Here is a 19,287-nt window from a genome sequence, read left to right on the forward strand (position 1 = left end):
CTTTACCCTATCATCAAGGGACCCTAATTAGGCCTTCCTGATTAACATAATTGGAAGATAACAGCATAAAAGTTACAAGTAGCTGTAAATCCAACATGAAATATTGCATTCCTAACTCTCCAAGTATGTGCTAACCACAGAGGCAACTATAAAATTCCCCCAAAGCAAAAAGGAATGCAGCATGCCAACTGACAGCTCTATCCAGTGAGATCCTGACAGCACACCTGCTCGCTCCGTCACCTCTTACAGGGATTCTCAAGGAATGAAAGGCTGGTATTGCCATGAGGTCCTTCCTCCTGGCTATTTCTTTCAAGGAGACATGACATGTGATGAAAAAATAAGAGGAATATGAGAGTAGAATTGTGATTTTTTTTTTTACAAGAATAGGGGAAAGAAAGGTTGGGGTTTGGCTCTTTACTAAATTTGATGATATTAAGCCTTGTCTTTGTTTCTACTGCTTTCCATTCCTCCATTCTCTTGTTTCTTACCAATGAGAAAAGCTGTTCAAGGATTCCTTGGGATCCTTTGGGTTAGTAGGAGGTTCTAAGTTAGGAGAAAGTATTACTAAAAAACAAACAAAAAACTCCCCTAAAATCTCTAGCCATGGAGTTACAGGGCCTGCGTAATCTGAATGATCAAAGAAGCTATTGGCAGCATACCCTTTATGAGCAAGCTGTCTGTGGACTGTCTGGAACCTCTTGGCAAAGTAACATATATGTATATAAAAGTTAAATGACTGAATTTGTTTCAGAAACATTAAGAATGACTGCAGGAAACCTTCTGTTTAGTGGTACAAAGCAAACAAATATCTTTGGTCTTTTTTCTTTTGACACTGTCCTGCCTACTTTATCCTGAACTGCATAATTCACTAAGTTATTACACATTTTCCATTAGCTATTCTTTTAGTCCTCAATCCAGAGTCAAGTCTGTCAGAAAATCGTTGGGGTCAGTGAGCCATGAGTCTGGTTGCTTTTGCAAGGCATTTCTGTTGCTAGTGAAAGAAGGAAGCACCTCATAAGAATGCTGCACAGTCGTTCCCACAGTGTGATATGCTAATTCTTAAGAATGTTGCTAACACTGCAGTGTGTTTCATATGATTGAATTTAGAACTTTTCACTCAGTTGGTTCAAGGCTTCAAACTGGCAGTAATAACAGTCTTTTGAGTTGTTGCTTAAGTAGAGCAGTGATTGAATTCATATGGCAGGTGACAGTTGTTCATTCAAGTTCAAGAAGAGATCTCTATCAGCCACGGTGGTTGAAAAACAAAAGGAAAGTAGCCCAGATGTTCACTTTTTAATAATATATCTTTCCTTCATATTTTAAGTGAGAACAGAGCTCAGTCATTAAATGAGGATATAAATATTAATGTCGTCATGTAAAAATCCAAAAGAACAGAGCTCACACATTTATGTGATTTTTTTTTTTTTTTAAACGGCCATCTATAAGTCAAGTAAAATCAAGAAGGCTCCCCCGTGCCTCTAGAGGTCTCACCGCAGCTAGTTAACTTTTGGTCTTTTAGTCTTGCCTTCCTTAACAAGTCTCAGAGAGTCGAGTGAGAATTTAGTCAGTCATATTTGGCCACACAGTGGCAAAGAAAATGTAAATCCCAAAAGTCCAGATAGTCTTTGTGGATATAATTTTTTTTTTTTTTTTTTTTTTTTTTTTGTGGTACACAGGCCTCTCACTGTTGTGGCCTCTCTCGTTGTGGAGCACAGGCTCCGGAGGCGCAGGCTCAGCGGCCATGGCTCACGGGCCAGCCGCTCCGCGGCATGTGGGATCTTCCCGGACCGGGGCACAAACCCGTGTCCCCTGCATCGGCAGGCGGACTCTCAACCACTGCGCCACCAGGGAAGCCCTGTGGATATAATTTAATCATACAAGTTCCTTGCTGTAATATGAGCAGGAAATATTACTAGTTTAGACAACGTACTGCTATTCTGTACTTTCAGTAGAGCACAGAATTTGGGTCAAGTTAGTGATGATAGAATATCAGAACTTTCAGATAATCAGAGTTGCTGTTCACTCTTTTATTGCCTGTGGTAAACAGTATGAATGAGATTTGCTTTGGGTGTGTATCTTATATCTCCTTATCTGGTGTATTTGGGAGTATATCTTTGGCTCACTGAAATGGGGCACTTTGATATATTTTTCAGAGAATATGATATTTTGGCAAGTAATCTCTTCCTGGACTAAACAATAGCCAGATTCTTGAGAATTGTTCAGCAGAACTGATCCCGGGATACAAAACTAACATTTTTTGAGAATTACTGTGTGTCAGGCATTGTGCTCAGCTTTCTCCAGGCAATATCTCATCCTCAAAATAACTTGATGAGTAAGATACTATTATTAACCCCATTTTACAGATGAGAAGTGTGCTATTGTCAACGCCATTTTCCAGATGAAGAAACAAGGGTGAAGTTAAATATAACTTATCCAAGGTCACACGACTGTTAAGTGATAGAGTATTTGAACTCCAATTTTTATAATTCCAAAGCCCATACATACTCTTAATCACTGTGCACTACAGTCAGGGTACTGTATGGATAAGCATTTGCCTTACTTTGTTTTGTTTGATGTCTCTCCCTGCTCCACCCTCAAATAGGGCCATGAATCCCAGCAGTTGAAACAGTCTTTGGAATGGCTATTGGATGTGATGGCACCTAACAGCAATAACCATTCAAGGCAACCCTTAGGTAGAGAATTAAAACCTCATTCTACTGCTCTGTACTTATTTGGAGGAAGCCAGGACCTATGTGGGTACTGAGGGAAATCTTAAGAGTCCTGAGTCCAAAAAATAGACAGCTTTTCTGGTTCAGAATCACCAAAATGTTACTAATAACCCCCTCCTCCCACCAAGTGAATTTAAGTTCTAGATAGTGATGTCTTATTGAAGATTTTTCTCAACTGGCAACCCTATTCCAAACCTCTCTGCCTTGACAATTCTGAGCTCTATGAATTCTGTTTTTAGGAGAGTTCCCCCTCCTGAGTGCTGCTTCTCTCACAACAAGACAGTAAATACAGAAGAAATCTTATGCACTGGGACCCAAAATCTTTCTGTCCTTGAAACTTTTTTCATTATAGCAGAACCCATTCATTTATGGTGGACATTAAGCTTCTCTAGCTCTTTCTATTGAGTCTTTGGAAGACTAATAATTCTAATTGACTAGCTTGCAGGGCTGGTGTCTCTGACTTAATGTTACATGAAATGATGACAGAGTAGTGCTTTTAAATGGGGCTCTCATGAATTGACTAGCAGGGAAGAGGGCTCTTCTAAAGGTACTTGCCTGTAACTATGGAGATCATCCCTTTCAAAGAGCTACCTATGCTCCTGCCAGAGCTGCCCTCAGCAAATGACCTGATAAAAGAGGATTATCCACAAGAGAGGTAGTCTTGAATATGAGATAATTAATAATGACCGAATCAATTCAAGTTGAGCTGGGCAGTCAGTTGTGTAATACCCGGGCTAGTTTGCACTGGTTCTTTACAGATGACTAGTGCTAACTTATGTGTGATTTGTACATCTGAAACATTCTCTTGCTAGAAGGTTGGTGCAGTGCTTTTTTTTTTTTTTTTTTTTTTAACCAACACTAGAGTCCTCTTAGAGTGACAGGGCACTCTAGATTGGTCAACAGGGCCATACTTAAATGCTTTTTAAAAATTTATGTTCCAGAAATCAGAAGGTAATACAAGTAGAGGAGTAAACACTAGAGTCTGATCATTAGCTGTATTACCCTTGAGTTCTCTTAGGCTCTCTTAGTCTATTTCTTCTGGAAAATGAGGCAGTTTAAATAAATCTGTGTTTCCCAAATTCTGAAACCTACCACAGATTACTAGAGGTGACTTTAGGTGGCATATGTGATAATGTCAGGTGGTTTTCTGATAAAACATTAAAATGAACATTGAATCTCATACCTGAGAGAGTTATTCCTTGTTCAGTCTTTCTGATTATATCAGTCTCAATTTGATATCAAGATATCTTTAATACTTCTTTAACACTGGATAGTTGTTTGGGGATGGAGGTAGGTGGGGGCAGATACTGTGGATCGTTTATTCCTCAAAAATCTCTATAGAAGCGAAGTTAATTCCATTCCTTAGAAGGGAAACGTACAGAAGTGCTTTTTTGCTCTGTCTACCTCATTTCACCTCTACTTGGAAGGAAAGTCCTGTGTTATACAACTGGTGAGATAAGAGGAAGAACCAAACATGTGAGGTAAAGTCCTTTCTGGCTCCTCTCATGGTGCGGCCCATTCTCAGAAGACACGCTTCTCCTCCACCATGTGCTTAGAAGGCCTTTCTTGACAAATTCTGCTTAGGACTGGGTGGGAACTATTAGGAAACCCATGAGACCATCAATCCAGAACACAAAACTGCGTTCTCCATTTCATCTTTATTGGTAATCAAGCTGATATTTTGATTGCCTTTTTATTCCTCTCTCTGCTTTTCATTTGGTTTCAAACTCATAGGAGATATAAAGGGAGAGGCAATTATCACACCTTAAAACCTCACAAATAATCTTTTTTTTTTTTTGGATTTTTTTTTTTTTGCTTTATAACAAATTTAATCAGTTATACATATACATATGTTCCCATATCCCCTCCCTTTTGCGTCTCCCTCCCACCCTCCCTATCCCACCCCTCCAGGCGGTCACAAAGCACCGAGTTGATCTCCCTGTGCTATGCGGCTGCTTCCCGCTAGCTATCTACCTTACGTTTGGTAGTGTATATATGTCCATGCCACTCTTTCACTTTGTCACAGCTTACCCTTCCCCCTCCCCATATCCTCAAGTCCATTCTCTAGTAGGTCTGTGTCTTTATTCCTGTCTTACCCCTATGTTCTTCATGACATTTTTTTCCCTTAAATTCCATATATATGTGTCAGCATACAGTATTTGTCTTTCTCTTTCTGACTTACTTCACTCTGTATGACAGACTCTAGGTCCATCCACCTCATTACAAATAGCTCAATTTCGTTTGTTTTTATGGCTGAGTAATATTCCATTGTATATATGTGCCACATCTTCTTTACCCATTCATCCGATGATGGACACTTAGGTTGTTTCCATCTCCGGGCTATTGTAAATAGGGCTGCTATGAACATTTTGCTACATGTCTCTTTTTGAATTATGGTTTTCTCAGGGTATATGCCCAGTAGTGGGATTGCTGGGTCATATGGTAGTTCTATTTGTAGTTTTTTAAGGAACCTCCATACCGTTCTCCATAGTGGCTGTACCAATTCACATTCCCACCAGCAGTGCAAGAGGGTTCCCTTTTCTCCACACCCTCTCCAGCATTTATTGTTTCTAGATTTTTTGATGATGGCCATTCTGACTGGTGTGAGATGATATCTCATTGTAGTTTTGATTTGCATTTCTCTAATGAGTAAAGATGTTGAGCATCCTTTCATGTGTTTGTTGGCAGTCTGTATATCTTCTGTGGAGAAATGTCTATTTAGGTCGTCTGCCCATTTTTGGATTGGGTTGTTTGTTTTTTTGTTATTGAGCTGCATGAGCTGCTTATAAATTTTGGAGATTAACCCTTTGTCAGTTGCTTCATTTGCAAATATTTTCTCCCATTCTGAGGGTTGTCTTTTGGTCTGCTTATGGTTTCCTTTGCTGTGCAAAAGCTTTGAAGTTTCATTAGGTCCCATGTGTTTATTTTTGTCTTTATTTCCATTTCTCTAGGAGGTGGGTCAAAAAGGATCTTGCTGTGATTTATGTCATAGAGTGTTCTGCCTATGTTTTCCTCTAAGAGTTTGATAGTGTCTGGCCTTACATTTAGGTCTTTAATCCATTTTGAGCTTATTTTCGTGTATGGTGTTAGGGAGTGGTCTAATCTCATACTTTTACATGTCCCTATCCAGTTTTCCCAGCACCACTTATTGAAGAGGCTGTCCTTTCTCCACTGTACATTCCTGCCTCCTTTATCAAAGATAAGGTGACCATATGTCCGTGGGTTTATCTCTGGGCTTTCTATCCTGTTCCATTGATCTATCTTTCTGTTTTTGTGCCAGTACCATACTGTCTTGATTACTGTAGCTTTGTAGTATAGTCTGAAGTCAGGGAGCCTGATTTCTCCAGCTCCATTTTTCGTTCTCAAGATTGCTTTGGCTATTCGGGGTCTTTTGTGTTTCCATACAAATTGTGAAATTTTCTGTTCTAGTTCTGTGAAAAATGCCAGTGGTAGTTTGATAGGGATTGCATTGAATCTGCAGATTGCTTTGGGTAGTAGAGTCATTTTCACGATGTTGATTCTTCCAATCCAAGAACATGGTACATCTCTCCATCTATTTGTATCATCTTTAATTTCTTTCATCAGTGTCTTATAATTTTCTGCATACAGGTCTTTTGTCTCCTTGGGTATGTTTATTCCTAGATATTTTATTCTTTTTGTTGCAGTGGTAAATGGGAGTGTTTCCTTGATTTCACTTTCAGATTTTTCATCATTAGTGTACAGGAATGCCAGAGATTTCTGTGCATTAATTTTGTATCCTGCAACTTTACCAAATTCATTGATTAGCTCTAGTAGTTTTCTGGTAGCATCTTTAGGATTCTCTATGTATAGTATCATGTCATCTGCAAACAGTGACAGCTTTACTTCTTCTTTTCCAATTTGGATTCCTTTTATTTCCTTTTCTTCTCTGATTGCTGTGGCTAAAACTTCCAAAACTAGGTTGAATAAGAGTGGTGAGAGTGGGCAACCTTGTCTTGTTCCTGATCTTAGTGGAAACGGTTTCAGTTTTTCACCATTGAGGACGATGCTGGCTGTGGGTTTGTCATATATGGCCTTTATTATGTTGAGGAAAGTTCCCTCTATGCCTACTTTCTGCAGGGTTTTTATCATAAATGGGTGTTGAATTTTGTCGAAAGCTTTCTCTGCATCTATTGAGATGATCATATGGTTTTTCTCCTTCAATTTGTTAATATGGTATATCACGTTGATTGATTTGCGTATATTGAAGAATCCTTGCATTCCTGGAATAAACCCCACTTGATCATGGTGTATGATCCTTTTAATGTGCTGTTGGATTCTGTTTGCTAGTATTTTGTTGAGGATTTTTGCATCTATGTTCATTGGTGATATTGGCCTGTAGTTTTCTTTCTTTGTGACATCCTTGCCTGGTTTTGGTATCAAGGTGATGGTGGCCTCGTAGAATGAGTTCGGGAGTGCTCCTCCCTCTGCTATATTTTGGAAGAGTTTGAGAAGGATAGGTGTTAGCTCTTCTCTAAATGTTTGATAGAATTCGCCTGTGAAGCCATCTGGTCCTGGGCTTTTGTTTGTTGGAAGATTTTTAATCACAGTTTCTATTTCAGTGCTTGTGATTGGTCTATTCATATTTTCTATTTCTTCCTGATTCAGTCTTGGCAGGTTGTGCATTTCTAAGAATTTGTCCATTTCTTCCAGGTTGTCCATTTTATTGGCATAGAGTTGCTTGTAGTAATCTCTCATGATCTTTTGTATTTCTGCAGTGTCAGTTGTTACTTCTCCTTTTTCATTTCTAATTCTATTGATTTGAGTCTTCTCCCTTTTTTTCTTGATGAGTCTGGCTAATGGTTTATCAATTTTGTTTATCTTCTCAAAGAACCAGCTTTTAGTTTTATTGATCTTTGCTATCGTTTCCTTCATTTCTTGTTCATTTATTACTGATCTGATTTTTATGATTTCTTTCCTTCTGCTAACTTTGGGATGTTTTTGTTCTTCTTTCTCTAATTGCTTTAGGTGCAAGGTTAGGTTGTTTATTCGAGATGTTTCCTGTTTCTTAAGGTGGGATTGTATTGCTATAAACTTCCCTCTTAGAACTGCTTTTGCTGCATTCCATAGGTTTTGGGTCGTCGTGTCTCCATTGTCATTTGTTTCTAGGTATTTTTTAATTTCCTCTTTGATTTCTTCAGTGATCACTTCGTTATTGAGTAGTGTATTGTTTAGCCTCCATGTGTTTGTATTTTTTACAGATTCTTTCCTGTAATTGACATCTAGTCTCATAAATCGTGGTAAGAAAAGATACTTGATACAATTTCAATTTTCTTAAATTTACCAAGGCTTGATTTGTGACCCAAGATATGATCTATCCTGGAGAATGTTCCATGAGCACTTGAGAAAAATGTGTATTCTGTTGTTTTTGGATGGAATGTCCTATAAATATCAATTAAGTCCATCTTGTTTAATGTATCATTTAAAGCTGTGTTTCCTTATTTATTTTCATTTTGGATGATCTGTCCATTGGTGAAAGTGGCGTGTTAAAGTCCCCTACTATGATTGTGTTACTGTCGATTTCTCCTTTTATGGCTGTTAGTATTTGCCTTATGTATTGAGGTGCTCCTATGTTGGGTGCATAAATATTTACAATTGTTATATCTTCTTCTTGGATCGATCCCTTGATCATTATGTAGTGTCCTTCTTTGTCTCTTCTAGTAGTCTTTATTTTAAAGTCTATTTTGTCTGATATGAGAATTGCTACTCCAGCTTTCTTTTGGTTTCTTTTGCATGGAGTATCTTTTTCCATCCCCTTACTTTCAGTCTGTATGTGCCTCTAGGTCTGAAGTGGGTCTCTTTTAGACAGCATATATATGGGTCTTGTTTTTGTATCCATTCAGCCAATCTGTGTCTTTTGGTGGGAGCATTTAGTCCATTTACATTTAAGGTAATTATCGATATGTATGTTCCTATTCCCATTTTCTTAATTGTTTTGGGTTCATTATTGTAGGTCTTTTCCTTCTGTTGTGTTTCTTGCCTAGAGAAGTTCCTTTAGCATTTGTTGTAAAGCTGGTTTGGTGGTGCTGAACTCTCTCAGCTTTTGCTTGTCTGTAAACGTTTTAATTTCTCCATCAAATCTGAATGAGATCCTTGCTGGGTAGAGTCATCTTGGTTGCAGGCTTTTCTCCTTCATCACTTTAATTATGTCCTGCCACTCCCTTCTGGCTTGTAGAGTTTCTGCTGAGAGATCAGCTGTTATCCTGATGGAGATTCCCTTGTGTTTTATTTGTTGTTTTTGCCTTGCTGCTTTTAATATGATTTCTTTGTGTTTAATTTTTGACAGTTTGATTAATATGTGTCTTGGTGTATTTCTCCTTGGATTTATTCTGTATGGGACTCTCTGTGCCTCCTGGACTTGATTAACTATTTCCTTTCCCATATTAGGGAAGTTTTCAACTATAATCTCTTCAAATATTTTCTCAGTCCCTTTCTTTTTCTCTTCTTCTTCTGGAACCCCTATAATTCGAATGTTGGTGCGTTTAATGTTGTCCCAGAGGTCTCTGAGACTGTCCTCTGTTCTTTTCATTCTTTTTTCTTTATTTTGTTCTGCAGCAGTTATTTCCACTATTTTATCTTCCACCTCACTTATCCGTTCTTCTGCCTCAGTTATTCTGCTATTGATCCCATCTAGAGTATTTTTCATTTCATTTATTGTGTTTTTAATCGATGCTTGATTCATCTTTAGTTCTTCTAGGTCCTTGTTAACTGTTTCTTGCATTTTGTCTATTCTATTTCCAAGATTTTGGATCTTGGAAATAGAATCTTGGATCATCTTTACCATCATTAATCTGAGTTCTTTTTCAGGTAGACTGCCTATTACCTCTTCATTTGTTAGGTCTGGTGGGGTTTTATCTTGCTCCTTCTCCTGCTGTGTGTTTTTCTGTCTTCTCATTTTGCTTATGTTACTGTGTTTGGGGTCTCCTTTTTGCAGGCTGCAGGTTCGTAGTTCCCGTTGTTTTTGGTGTCTGTCCCCAGTGGCTAAGGTTGGTTTAGTGGGTTGTGTAGGCTTCCTGGTGGAGGGGACTAGTGCCTGTGCTCTGGTGGATGAGGCTGGATCTTGTCTTTCTGGTGGGCAGGTCCACATCTGGTGGTGTGTTTTGGGGTGCCTGCAGACTTTTTATGATTTTAGGCAGCCTCTCTGCTAATGGGTGGCGTTGTGTTCCTGTCTTGCTAGTTGTTTGGCATAGGGTGTCCAGCACTGTAGCTTGCTGGTCGTTGAGTGAAGCTGGGTGCTGCTGTTGAGATGGAGATCTCTGGAAGATTTTCGCCGTTTGATATTATGTGGAGATGGGAGGTCTCTTGTGGACCAGTGTCCTGAAGTTGGCTCTCCCACCTCAGAGGCACAGCACTGACTCCTGGCTCCTCAATTTGGGATGATTTGTTGTCCATTCATGTATTCCACAGATGCAGGGTACATCAAGTTGATTGTGGAGCTTTAATCCGCTGCTTTTGAGGCTGCTGGGAGAGGTTTCCCTTTCTCTTCTTTGTTCTCACAGCTCCCGGGTCTCAGCTTTGGATTTGGCCCCGCCTCTGTGTGTAGGTCGCCGGAGGGCGTCTGTTCTTTGCTCAGACAGGACAGGGTTAAAGGAGCAGCCTCTTCGGGGACTCTGGCTCACTCAGGCCGGGCGGGAGGGAGGGGCACGGAGTGCGGGGCGAGCCTGCAGCGGCAGAGGTCGGCGTGACGTTGCACCAGCCCGAGGCGTGCCGTGCGTTCTCCCAGGGAAGCCGCCCCCGGATCCCGGGACCCCGGCAGTGGCGGGCTGCACAGGCTCCCGGAATGGCGGTGTGTACAGTGACCTGCGCTCGCACACAGGCTTCTTGGCGGCGGCAGTAGCAGCCCCAATGTCCCACGCCCGTAACTGGGCTCCGCGCCTTCAGCCGCGACTCGCACCCGTCTGTGGGGCTCCTTTAAGCAGCGCTCTTAATCCCCTCTCCTCGCGCACCAGGAAACCAAGAGGGAAGAAAAAGTCTCTTGCCTCTTCGGCAGCTCCAGAGTTTTCCCGGACTCCCTCCCGGCTAGCTGTGGCACATTAGCCCCCTTCAGGCTGAGTTCTCGCCGCCAGCCCCAGTCCTCTCCCTGCGCTCTGACCTAAGCCCAAGCCTCAGCTTCCAGCGCCGCCCGTCCCGGCGGGCGAGCAGACAAGCCTCTCGGGCTGGAGAGTGCCGCTCGGCACCGATCCTCTGTGCGGGAATCTCTCCGCTTTGCCCTACCCAGGTATGTGGGGAGTTTCTTGCCTTTTGGGAGGTCTGGGGTCTTCTGCCAGCGTTCAGTAGGTGTTCTGTAGGAGTTGTTCCACGTGTAGCTGTATTTCTGGTGTATCCGTGGGGAGGAAGGTGATCTCCGCGTCTTACTCTTCCGCCATCTTACCCGGAAGTCACTAATAATCTTTTTTAATATAAATCTGACTTCAGCTCAGAGCTCTTTATAAACAATAGTATCTGTATAGAGTTTAATAACATGGTTTGTTTTTAGTGAAGTTATATTTTTAGTTACCATCTATAAAATAAATCAATTTAAGTTTTAAAAAGTGAATTTTTAAAACATTAAATAGTACAGATGGTATATGGATATGGGGAGAATTACAAAGGTGGTACTTAAATGACTGAAGTTTAGAAAACACTGAATAAGATTACGTCTAGGATCTCTTCCAGATTTAAATTCTTCTGAATGTGTATTCCAATAGAATAAAAAATGTTATGTGGTAAACCAAGTAAAAGAAAAGACCTTCTAACATAGTGTGTACTATGTAATTATCTTTCATTTTGAAATGTATCGTTATTGAGGAGGCTAAATTTTCATGCTATGACACTTTTTTTCATTTATAAATATAAATACCCCTTTCTTAATATTTTACTAGGCAGCTGAGTATTGATATGTTTTGGATAGCATGTTTGTTGGTGATGATGGATTGTTTTATTTTGTTTCTTTTTCTTTCACCAAAAGCAGTCTAGTTCTGGGTGAGGTTTTTGAACTGGAAATCTTGAAAGGCAGGAACCATGTCATCACTCTATACTCTGCCTAGTACAGAGGTTGACATAGTAGTATTCAGTAAATATTTGAATGAATGAATGAATAAAAGAGTCAATAAAAATAAACTGAGTTCTGTGTCTTAAAGGTACAAGCATAGTTTTCATTTCTGAAATGAAATAGTCAATAGGGCTAGCTGTGCAGAAGTTTGAGGCCTTGGGACAATTAGAAGGTAATACTTTCACATGAATGAAGTTTGGAGCTAGTTACATGGAACATTTAGAATAACCTTTTCAGGAAGTAATCACAAAAAGAAAGTAGCCGTACTAATTTTGCTTTTGTTTATGGTCATATATGAGAAGCTAGGATCTTTCTTTCTTTCCCCCTTTGTTTTTTATTTAAAAAGAGCTACCTTTCTTCCTTATTTTTTCCTCTCTCATACATGTACTACTTATCATCTCCACATCAGGGAAAGTACCCCAATTTTCCTTGCCTTAGGGAGACTATTAGAGCTTAATTTAAAATGCAGCTTATTCTTTCCCCACAGACTCTTCATTACAGTTTCTCATCTGATAAAGGGGCCCAACTCTTTCTTAGCTGGCATACTAGACGAACTGAAATACTGGTGGTAAATTTGTTTATTCCCGTTTATTCCCATTTATTCCCTCAACAAATGTCATGTTTCAAGGGCTTTGTTCTAAGACTCCTGAAATGAGTTTTACATATCAGAGAGAGAGAGAATATTAACCAGAAGTTTTTTAATTCTTAGTTATACCAACTGACTTTCTAATAACTATGCAATTGGTTTGAGTGATCACATACCCAGATCATGTAATTTATTTTAAAATACTTTTCATATATGTAGAAAAACAGAATTTAAGGACTGTGTTTCATTCTGGTGGATACATTTTAAATGTATTCTAGGTCTGTTCTCTACAAGTGCATTCTTTCTTTGACAGTCCAGTGATTAACTGTGATTCTAATTTATTATGCACAGTAACAACATCTTAACTGGAGTTATTTTATATGTTCAGGTTAATACTTTTTGTTATTGAAAATTTAAGTCAGTTCGTTTTATATTTGTGAAATCTTTCTGCCTGACATCTTTGTGTTTTCTAGTTATTACTATGTGGTCTTTAGTATGTGACGTAAACTCTAAGGATGCTGGCTATCGCATTTTGGTTTGTCCTCATTGCATTATAAAGTGATAGAACAGCAGTAACATTAATGGTATATAGAAGTTGGGTTTTTAAACCGATCGTCATCTACAGAAATTCTCTATCTCTGTTCTAACTTTAAATTTAAAATATCCAGGTAAACAATCAACACAGATTCTATTCATCATCACTGAGAATATAATAGGTCTAATTTTGGCCAAGAAAAAAAAAAGACTTTAGAACTATCAAATTTTTTTCTTCAAAAGAGAGAGATGCTTGTCTTAAAATTGTAATCTTTAGATATCTCTAGAGTCGTTGTGGTCTGTCATGAAAGTATGCAAGAGCCATTTGCTGTAATGGCAAGCTGGAAGTTTTGAGAACACTATGTCTAATTCAAAAGCAACAATTATAGGTTCCACATGTAAGTGATATCATACAATATTTGTCCTTCTCTGAACAGCAGAAGTAACACAACATTGTAAATCAACTGTACTCCAATAAAAATTTTTAAAAAACAATTATAAAAAACAGAACCTTTGCCTAGGGAGCCATGTCCACTGGCGATATGGTTATTCTCTGATTAGATGCTTTGAGTGCCGGATACCATTCTTTTTTTTTTTTAATCTTTATTGGATTATGATTGCTTTACAATGTTGCATTAGTTTCTGCTGTACAACAAAGTGAATCAGCTATATGTATACATATAACCCCTCCCTCTTGAGCCTCCCTCCCACCTTCCCCATCCCACCCCTCTATTACTCAGCCATAAAAAGGAACGAAATTGTGTCATTTGTAGTGATGTGAATGGACCTAGAGTCTGTCATACAGAGTGAAGTATGTCAGAAAGAGAAAAAAGAGTACCATATATTAACATATATATATGGAGTCTAGAAAAATGGATACCATTCTTATCTGGGGTATGAAGTGTTGATATGGCAGCACATTATGATAGAAAAGAAAAGGCCATGAACTTGAGGGGCAAACCAACCTGAATGTGAAATTCAGCTCTGTCACTTTTACTCTGGTATCTAGGGCAAGTTACTTAACTTCCTCTGTAAAATGAAAATTATAATACTTCTTTAGAGTTCTGTGAGGATAAAAGCACCCAGAGTGAGTTCTTGTCAAATGGTAGTTATACAAGGAATACAATATGGTGATGATATGTTTTGATATTCCCTCAGGTGAAGTAAAGGACAAAAATGTTCAGGTGGTTGAGCTCCCCATTGTAGACAGTCTTCATCCTCGTCCTCCATATTTACCCCTGGCTGTACCAGAAGACCTTGCAGATCGACTTGTACGAGTCCATGGTGATCCTGCAGTGTGGTGGGTGTCCCAGTTTGTCAAATACTTGATCCGCCCACAACCTTGGCTGGAAAAAGAAATAGAAGAGGCCACCAAGAAGCTAGGCTTCAAACATCCAGTTATTGGGTAAGAACCTGATTTGTTCCTCCTAAAAGTGATATGTAGTAGCAGGGATACATACCTTTACAATACAGTGTGAACTTTACAAGATATAGTGTAATTTTCATAGCCCCACCCAAAAACAGAGGTTCCAGAGTTCACCTTAGGCCACAGGGAGATTATTCTTCCTTTGTTCATTTAGAACAGCTGAGTCATCATAATTTAGTCACCCTTAATCATTTGTTCATTTATTCATTCAACAAATATATAAAACCTCTTTCTGAAATTAACAGTCCCTCCTGGGGAAACCAGCAAAATCTTATTTTGTTGGGAGTATTTTAGATGCTATACATGACTCCTGTCTTACTCTAACAGGGCTACGAGATGAAGCTCTCATATTTATAGCTTTTCTATTGCACCTTATTCTTAGCTTTCATTAATTGCCACTGGTGATTATTTTGCATTTTTGATGTTCTGTTTTCTCTTTTGTTTTGAAAGCTACTTTGAGAATAAAGATATCATTAGTAATGTAAGATAATGTTAAAATTATTGTTTAAACTTATCTCTTGGGGGCTTCCCTGGTGGCGCAGTAGTTGAGAGTCCGCCTGCTGATGCAGGGGACGCGGTTTCCTGCCCCGGTCCAGGAGGATCCCGCGTGCCGCGGAGCGGCTGGGCCCGTGAGCCATGGCCGCTGAGCCTGCACGTCCGGAGCCTGTGCTCCGCAACGGGAGAGGCCACAACAGTGAGAGGCCCACGTACCACCAAAAAAAAAAAAAAAAAAAGTTATCTCTTGACCCACTTGGGAGTTATCATGTATATATGTACAGTCTCATGCTTATGTTAAGGGAGACATATCAGGAAATTCTGGAAGCAAAAAAAATCCAAAAGAGCATCTTTGCTCACAAGCATGTGCTCCTATACCCATACATAAAAAGTTATGGAGTAAGGAGTTTTCCTGGGTCCTGATGCCAGATTTCACACCACGGGAAATGTTCTTTGCCTAATGGGAAGAATACTAGACTGAGAGTTAAGTGACCTCAATAGTATTCCTGGCTTTTCCCTAATTCTGGGCCAAGTTACTTAATAATAGTATTATTGAGCTTTGATTTTTTTTTCCATCTGTAAAATAGGGAAGGCAATACCTGCCCTAAAAATGATGATGTGATAATATAAGGATGAAAAATGATTTTAGTTCTGTGGGAAAAAATACACTGTAAAATATTATTACCTTTCAGAGAGACTGATGATGCTTAAGTAATTCCTGAAAATAGATTTGTAGGCTAGACTATGGCATTCTGCAGCTTCTGTTGTTTGTAATAAAGTCAACTATTGATTAATATTAATACATGTGTTGATTCATTCACTTATCTGCAGAATGCTTATTGAATACTTGCTACTGTGGGGGACAGAGGTTAAATTTTTTTTAATGGCTCCTTTTAAGTCCTCACAGTCCATGGGAAAAGAGACTTACACAACTAACATTATATGAGCAGAATGTGATAAATGCCCTGAGAGAAAGCATAAAAAGTTTTATGAGAGGTTGAGGGAGGGGAAATATACCTCCATTTCCCAAGAAAGGAGCAAGAAAGGGTTCATAGCTGCAGTGTTTGAACAGGATCTTGGAAGATGGAGAAAGATACACTATAGCAGTCACATTACCAAAATAACTTCAACTGCATTATCTCATTGATCCTGTAACACAATCCTGTGATGTGGGCAGAGATAACCATTTTACAGGTGAGGAAACTAAGGAAAGAACATCTCTTCCCAAAGTTCCAGAGTTTATAAAGGCAAAACCAGGACTTACACCTGCTTAACTTTGTTTGGATTTCCTGTAGTTTTACATACCAGAAAGCTACCCTTATTAATTTTTCATGGAGTATCCACTGCATTGAGAATTGGCCAAATATAGAAACTTGAAGTACCACAGACAGCTAAGTTATTTGCACACTTAAGTAGTGTGCTGTAATGAAAGAGGGGTGCATTAGAGTTCAAGAATCTAGGGGTCCAATCTGGCTTCCACCACTAACAAGTTATGTGACTTTGGACAACTTACTTGGTCATTCTGGGCCTTCATTAATTGTCACTCTTTTTTCATTTATTAAAACAAAACAAAAGAAAATGCTAGGTTAGATAGTAGTATCTAAGGTTTCTACTTACACAATACTAAACAGTTAGATTTTTGTGTCTACCCATAATCCATTCATTCATTCATTCATTCATTTGTTGTGTTTGGTGCAATTGGGAATAAATAAAACCAGATTTCTTGCCTTGGAGGAGCTTTGATAGATAGTGAAAATCAGTCAAGTACACAAATAACTTTTACTTTTGTAAAGACTGGGTTAAAATGTATGTGAAAGAAACCAGCCTCCCTTTGCCTTATATTGTCATTTTGTTCCCTGAAATATCTTCAGAGACATCAGTTTCTTTAAGTATCAGATGAAAGAGTTACATTAAATCAAATGACTTCTAATATCCTTCACAGGTCTAACATTCTGATTCTTCCATAAAAATTCCATTAAGGTCCTCTCTCAAATTATTGGTCCAGGCCTAATTTCAGGAATACTTGGAAAATTGAGAAATTTGCTTAGTAGTAGTACTCTGCCACTATGTCAAGTGCTCCTCTTCCTTTGATTTTTCCTTCTTGTTATAGCTCTCCTTTGTTTTCATCATTATTTTCATATCCTACCGCGTTTCTTCCCTGTTTCTTAGTCTTCATATGTATAGAAGTTACTGACCCCTGTTCTAAGTAGTAGAGCTAAAGCAAGAACACAGTAAAATCAGAGTTTCAAATAGTGTTTCTTCTCATGAAGCTTTTCATTGAAATTCAGTGGAATTGTTCTTTCTGCCCTATCTCATCTCCATGGAGCACAGTGAACAATTCCAAATTTCCTGAGAGAACCAGTGACTAAGAAGAACGTGGGAAGGAAAAGATGATACGATAGGTGTTCATCTGATATTATTCACATCTGGACTATCACCTGAAATGCAAAGGAAAGAACAGCCACGAAGATGTCAGAGTAACTCCAGTGAAGTTAAATCCTAACTCCAGATACATAATAAAAAGCTGGCCCTAGGCTTGACTTAAGATATGCCCACATATTGTGACCTAAAGGAAACAAATCTACCTTTTTTCTTTTCCAACATATGAATAGTGGTTTAGTAATTTGGGAAGAGGGGAGATGTGGGAAGAGCAAATTTAAGTAGTGTTTTAACTTATGAAAACAAACTCTAACTATTATTCGTATTTTCATTAAACTACTGTTGGAAGTCAATGCCTTATTCAGTGCAGGACAATGTAAATCTGTGTCCCCAATTTTACAATTTTGGAGCTTTTCTTAAATAGGACAGATGAGATCAGTATCTGCTTGTGTTTGATAGAGTAAAAAGCAGGGAAAGGAAATTCATTATGCCTATAACAAAAAGGCTGGCATGGCTCCATGAACTTAAAATAGTAAGAACTCTTAAAAGGTTTGCCTTGCTTTGATTGTGCTATAGGAAGAATCCATACAGGTCTGTGTTTTCCTTGCACAACTTTAAATTCAACAAGCTGGCATTACAGTGATAATACAGGATAAAATGAAGAAAAAGAAAACTTGGCATCAAAACATTACAAATGATATATTTAATGTTCTGTAATAGCAACTGTGAATCTTGGCATCCTTTATTGTCAAATATATTAAAAATTATATCCAGTTTTTTCTGGAAGGCTGGTTGGTATTTGCTGCCTTATATGCAGTCTAATTCTGGAATCTCCCATTTATTCCTTATTATGCCAATTACTTTCTCTTTATAAGAAAGCATTCTTCAAAGACCTAACTTATTTTTTCTAATTCCCCTTGTATTAATATGCAAATATATTTAGAATATATGTGTTTGAATTTTTTTAAATATTGGTTTTATTTTTTCTAATGGTGAAAATGAAAGAAAAATTGGTTTAAAATGTCCATAACACCACCATGAATAGGGGTATAAAGCTGAGTACCCTAAAAGTACTCAGTGGATCAGAACATTATCAGCAGAATCTGACTTTCTCCCTCTGCCCCCGCAGAGTCCATGTCAGACGCACAGACAAAGTGGGAACAGAAGCAGCCTTCCACCCCATTGAGGAATACATGGTACATGTTGAAGAACATTTTCAGCTTCTTGCTCGCAGAATGCAAGTGGATAAAAAAAGAGTATATTTGGCCACAGATGACCCTTCTTTATTAAAGGAGGCAAAAACAAAGTAAGTTAGATGAACTAATGATTCTAGAGTGAACCATCTCTTTTCAGTTGAAAGGAATCCTTAATTCCCATGACTTGTGATTCTTGTTACAATGAATGTTATTACTGATTATTGGGGGTTTTAAATTCAAACAACTGTGTACTTGTGCAACTGTTATTATGATCCAAGCATATGTGAGGTGCCAGCAAGGTGTAGATTTCATTCTGAAACCCCTTCTCTTGACTTGTAGGCAGCAGTCATCTCATTATATACTCACATGACCTTTATGTGCTTGGAAGGGAGAGAGCAAGCTTAATGGTGTCTCTTCTTGTAAGGAAGGGCACTAATTCCATCATGAGGGTCCTACCCTCATGACCTTATTTAACCCTAAGTACCTCCCAAATGCTCCACCTCAAAATATTATCACATTGGGGGTTAGGGCTTAAACATATGAATTCTGGGGGGACACAAACATTTAGTCCATAATACTAACCAACTCACAAGACTGTTAGCAATAAAACACACCAGGTGCTTGCCCTTTTGCTCTTACTATCTTCACCAACAATCACAGGCAACTGAAACCATGTGTAAGATACAAGTTTTCATCTTATAAAAATTTCTGGAATTTATATTTTTTTAAAAAGCAAAAAATCAAGAGATGAGTTTTGTAAGTGAAATAATAAGGACTGCCAACTTGTACTGAGCTGTATTGAGCCCGCCTGCCTGTATTTCAGGCACTGTGCTAGGTGGTGGGGATTCCGTGATAAGCAAGACACTCTCTGCTCTCAAGGAATTCCCAATCTA

The 19,287-nt window shown here is 38.7% G+C and overlaps 1 protein-coding gene across 10 annotated transcripts in view; it reads left to right on the forward strand.

The window, feature by feature from the left end:
- Positions 1 to 19,287, forward strand: part of FUT8 (fucosyltransferase 8) — a 352,458-nt gene that overhangs the window by 315,081 nt on the left and 18,090 nt on the right. For all 10 annotated transcript variants that reach the window (XM_081229288.1, XM_081229292.1, XM_081229290.1 and 7 more), the window contains 2 exons: positions 14,057 to 14,303; positions 18,328 to 18,504. In XM_081229288.1, coding sequence (XP_081085414.1) covers positions 14,057 to 14,303; positions 18,328 to 18,504 — 424 coding nt within the window. The remainder of the gene's footprint in view (positions 1 to 14,056; positions 14,304 to 18,327; positions 18,505 to 19,287) is intronic.

Source organism: Mesoplodon bidens (genome assembly GCF_964165515.1).
Source record: "Mesoplodon bidens genome assembly, chromosome: 3".
Lineage (NCBI taxonomy): Eukaryota > Metazoa > Chordata > Mammalia > Artiodactyla > Ziphiidae > Mesoplodon > Mesoplodon bidens.